Source organism: Pseudopodoces humilis, chromosome 7 (assembly GCF_049639895.1).
Source record: "Pseudopodoces humilis isolate 2021_Gansu_Grassland_sample_001 chromosome 7, ASM4963989v1, whole genome shotgun sequence".
NCBI lineage: Eukaryota > Metazoa > Chordata > Aves > Passeriformes > Paridae > Pseudopodoces > Pseudopodoces humilis.
In genome coordinates, this window is record NC_142206.1 from 10761217 (window position 1) to 10765660 (window position 4444).

A 4444-nucleotide genomic window follows, 5' to 3' on the forward strand; every position below is an offset into this window, starting at 1 on the left:
TTTTGGAAGAAAAGGTTGCTAGATCAGACAAGTCCTCAGTAGCAGCTGAAGTAATACAGTAGCTGGAAATTCACTTGAAGGGTAATAGGAATGGTCACACCATCTCTATTGTATTTTTGATGATTTTTTTGTCTGGGGGAAGAAGTTTCCTTTCCTACAGGGAAATTTCCCTTTTCTCCCTGCTGTAGAGCCAGGAGCTGCCTGTTACGTGTTTTTTGGGAGAAGGTAGCTAATTGAGCAGATATTGATTGCTAAGCAGAGAGTTATGAAAAGTTGGGCAGACATTATGAGTATGAAAACCTCCTCATGGTGCAAAATGAGGAATACCAGTGAGAAAGAAGTCTTGCAGCTGTTGTGATAAAGAACCCGCACTGAAGAAGCATGTGGACATTGGGGTGGGACAGCACCTCTTCAATTTATAGCACTCTGGTTTATTTACATCTTTGCAGTGTCCTCATGTGATGGTAGGGGCAGGCAAGTGACCTAAGAGACTGTTATCTCCTCCTCTTCTTCTTCCCCTTCATCATCCTCTTCCTCTGAGTCTGAGAAGTCTGAAGGTTTGCTGGGGCTGCTAGAATGGGATGGAGAAGGAGACATCTGGGAGTCCAGTCTGTCCCTCAGGTGTAGATGATCTGGGGACTGGTGGTAGGTTAGGGGATGCTGGGGGCTGGGTGGGCACATGGGGGGAACTTCCTCCTCCTCCTCTCCTGAACACTTCTTGCCTACGTCACTGAGGTCTGGGTGAGGGTTGAACTTGGTGGGTAGGGTCTGTTCTCTGCAGCCACCAGAGGAGAGGAGCTCTCTTTCTTTGGAATTCCTCCATTTCATCCTCCTGTTCTGAAACCAGATCTTCACCTAAGGGACAAAGCAACAAAGGAGTGAAACAGTTCAGTAAAACAGGGACCAGAAAAGGTGTTTTGGCTGCACTCTCAAAACCCTGCACATGCCCATACTGAAGCTAACAGGAGCCACAGAATCTGATCTTTGGAGGACCCTAGGAGAGAGCTCAGGGGCAATCAGGCTGTGGTCCAACTCACCCAGATGGGAATTGTGATATTTTTGGCTCTGTTGATCACCTCTGACTTGCTTTGGGTGTTCTCCCTGCTCCCGTTTCCTTCTCCCTGCTCCCATCCACTTCTCCCCTACTGCTCTCAAGCTGCCTCCAGGGAGTGGGGGATCTTGGCTCCCCACACACTCTCTGCCCTCCCCCCACCTGGTGCCCCTCTCACCTGTGAGTCCTTGAGGCCCAGCTTGGCTGCCAGCTTCTTCCTGTCAGGTTTGCTGATGTACTTCTGTTTCTGGAACATCTTCTCCAGTGCCTTGCGCTGGACATCAGAGAAGACGGCGCGGCGCAGCATCCCCCGGCGGGGCTTGCCCCTGGCAGCCAGCGGCCAGGAGAAGGTGCCAGGGATGGGGACCACGGTGGAGGCGGCTGTGGGAGAGACATACGGCACTGAGCAGTGCGGGACCGGCCCCCACCATCCCTCCCTGCCCTTCGGGAGCCCTCATCAACCTGGGGCCGTGAAAAGGAGATTTAAGCTTAACCAACCATCCCCCTTTCAGGCAGCGATCGCCGGGATTAGATCTATCAACTCAAATGTGGAAAATGTGTCAATGGTGGCCGGTTTTGTTGGGAGATTCAAAGGTCCCCGGCCTGAAAAGGCAAAGCGAAGCGTACAGGCTAAGATAGAGGTATAATAAAAAAGCTCTCCCTCCCACTCAGAAGCATTTGATTTTTTTTTCAGATGCTTTTATCATTTCAGATGCTTTATTATGCTGGAGATGAAAATGAGGACTTTTCTGATTCCGAACAAAACCGCTCCTCTTCAGATGCAGTTTTGATCAATCAGTATTCATCTTTTTATAATAATCTCTTCTCTATCCCTCCCCCCCCCCCCTTCCAAAGTTGGAGAATCAATTCGAAGACATGAAAAGTAGCAGCTAATTAGCACACTGCCTGGTTCCCAATGGCATTAGTATGATAAAAAAGGGCAGAGTTTCGCCTTTAAAAAAAAAAAGGAGGGGAAGAACCCCCCCAGGAGAGACAGAGATGCTAATGAAGCGTGAATGGTAATTGTGTAGTAATGAACTAACAGAAAAAGACTGAGGACAAGCAGCTAACGCCATATATTACTGGAACAAAAGAGATTTACACTTTCAAACTAAACACAACGGCATGCCAGGCTCCTCGGGAGAATACTGATGGCACAATCGTCTCTTTCCAGAAATCATTTTCATTAAATGGACATGAAAAGCTATTTATAAAGCTCAAGTTGTTTTTGTTAGGCTATTCACATGCTGGAGAAAGGAAGCAAATTCCATTATCCGGAGGATGAATAGAAGAGCTTAGGTTATTATTTTTTTTTTTGCTCTTTCCCTTTCCCCGTTTTCTTTTTAAATTCATAGCTTGTTTGTGTAATTAGATTTCGGGTGTTTTTGGTTTTTGTTTTTTTTTTTTTTTAATTGTTCTCTCAGTATCATAATACTTGGGTGCTGTGACAATCACAGCCCTGTGGCCTGCTTTCTCGCCTTTCCCGTGTTGTTTGACGGTGTAACCGGGAAGATGAAGGAGGGAAGGGCTGGTAGGCGGCGGAGGTGATGGAGCAGAGGATAAAGACGCGGCGGAGGCGGAGCAGGGCAGTCACTCCGCTCCCGCAGCTCGCTGGATCCCCCCGTTCCACAGAAAGTTCGGGGGACACCCACAGGCTCCCTCCCTCTCTCTATCCCTCCCTGCCGCCCACCTTGCTCGGTCGCGGAGCTCGGGCGGCGGCGGGAGCTGATCGCTCCTCGTGGTGCTGAAACGTCAGCGCCGGCCGGCAGGGAGGGAGGGAGGCAGGCAGGGAGGGAGGGAGGCAGGCAGGGAGGGAGGGAGGGAGGGAGGGACCCGCCTCGCCTCGGGACCGTGACAATCCCGGCTAATTTGCGGATCAGCGGGGGGAGCGGGCAGGGAATGTCAGGCAGTCACTGCCTGTGCTAAATCGGGCAGCAAATTGGCGCGACTGATGCTTGAATGTTGTACTCCCTCCAACCTCTGAACTGCGGCATAACCCCGCCGGGGGGAACGCAGGGACGGGGAGAAATCACGGGGCTGTGCCGGCAGAGGGGCCCGCCCGCACACAGGGACACTTTTAAACACCTACCTGGGAAATAGGAAGATCTGAGAAAGGGCTGGAAGGATCCTTCAAAGTACGGAAAGGAGAAAGTCTTTGGCGGGACGCTCTGAAGCAACGCAGGAGAGGTTTCTAGTAAATAAATAAAATTAAATTAATCGGAGAAAACCTGCCAGTTGGACTAGACCGACGGCAAGGTTGGGTTCTGTCGCTCGGTCTGGAGTCCAATGCTGTGGTACTTTTAGAAAAAAATAAAAGAGCCAGACTGAACTCGGAACGGCCGGGGGAAAGTGGCACTTCTGCTGGTTTTGCCAGCAAAGCGGCACTCGTGAGGACAGAGTCAGCCATAAGACAGTCCCGGGGAACTCGCTTCTGGGAGCCCTCCCTCCTCCTCCTCCTCCCGTCCCGGAGAGGGACCGGCCGCCGGCAGCGCTGCCCCTCGCCCTTGAAATCTGAGCCATGACGGGGGGCTCTGCAGCTCGGGACTTTTCCTAAACCGCCTCTCTTCGCTGCCCCTCGCCCGGCACCCCCCTCCTGAGGACGGTGTGTCTCCAGCGCCCGGAGCCGCGGCCGGCGGCAGCTCGGGGTGTGCCCCGCTTACCGGCTCGGGGTGTGGAGGAGAGGATGGCGTTGACTCCAAACTTCAGGAAAGTGGAGTCGCTGCTGGAAGTCTGTGGCGAACAGATCCTCCTGGAGCTGGCGTTGGTGGAGCTGGGGAGCTCCGGCGTCCCCGAGTCCGTCCTGGCCGCCGAGGCTGGAGGGGACATGCTGGGTGCGGGGGCAGTCCTGGGCAGGTAGCTGGTGGGCCTGCTGATCCGGATTAAATCTTCCACCAGGAAGCTGGAATGGCTGGAAAAAGCCGACTGCAGTGACTGAGGCAAGGTGAGGGTGGGGGTCGGCCGGAGGAGGCTGGGGTAGACAGCTGGAGGGGAGATGAGGCTGGGGAACATCATCGCAGGGGCCGTCCGCGGAGCCGGGCTGGGGCAGCTCGCCTGCTTATTTGTTTGTTTGCTTTTCTTTTCTGCTTTGCAAACCTGGGTTGGTAAAGATCCAGCCAGCGAGTCTGGCGGGGTTCTCTCTGCCCCTTCCTCCTGGACCATGGGTTTTATAGTGGTCAGCCCCGCTGAGGCTCTTTCAAAAGTGACAGCCCCAACAATGGGGTTCAACAAAGTTCTCCACTTGAGCTTCATTCAGGGCGAGCTCCCGGCTTCTCCATTGGTCCGGGGCTGCAATTTATGATTGGATTAGACTTCATAAGCAACCAGGGCACAATGGCCCAGCCACAAAGAAAGTGTAGTCATCAATTTTGCATATTGACCGCCTCTTTGGAATAC

The 4444-nt window shown here is 53.0% G+C and overlaps 1 protein-coding gene across 1 annotated transcript; it reads right to left on the reverse strand.

The window, feature by feature from the left end:
* Window positions 1–483: 483 nt before the first annotated feature.
* DBX1 (developing brain homeobox 1) lies at window positions 484–4063 on the reverse strand. The gene is made up of 4 exons (XM_005531589.1): window positions 3712–4063; window positions 3141–3242; window positions 1230–1432; window positions 484–855 (listed from the first exon to the last, which is right to left on the reverse strand). The coding sequence occupies exons 1-4, from the start codon at window positions 4061–4063 to the stop codon at window positions 484–486; spliced, it is 1029 nt and encodes a 342-aa protein (XP_005531646.1).
* Window positions 4064–4444: the final 381 nt, after the last annotated feature.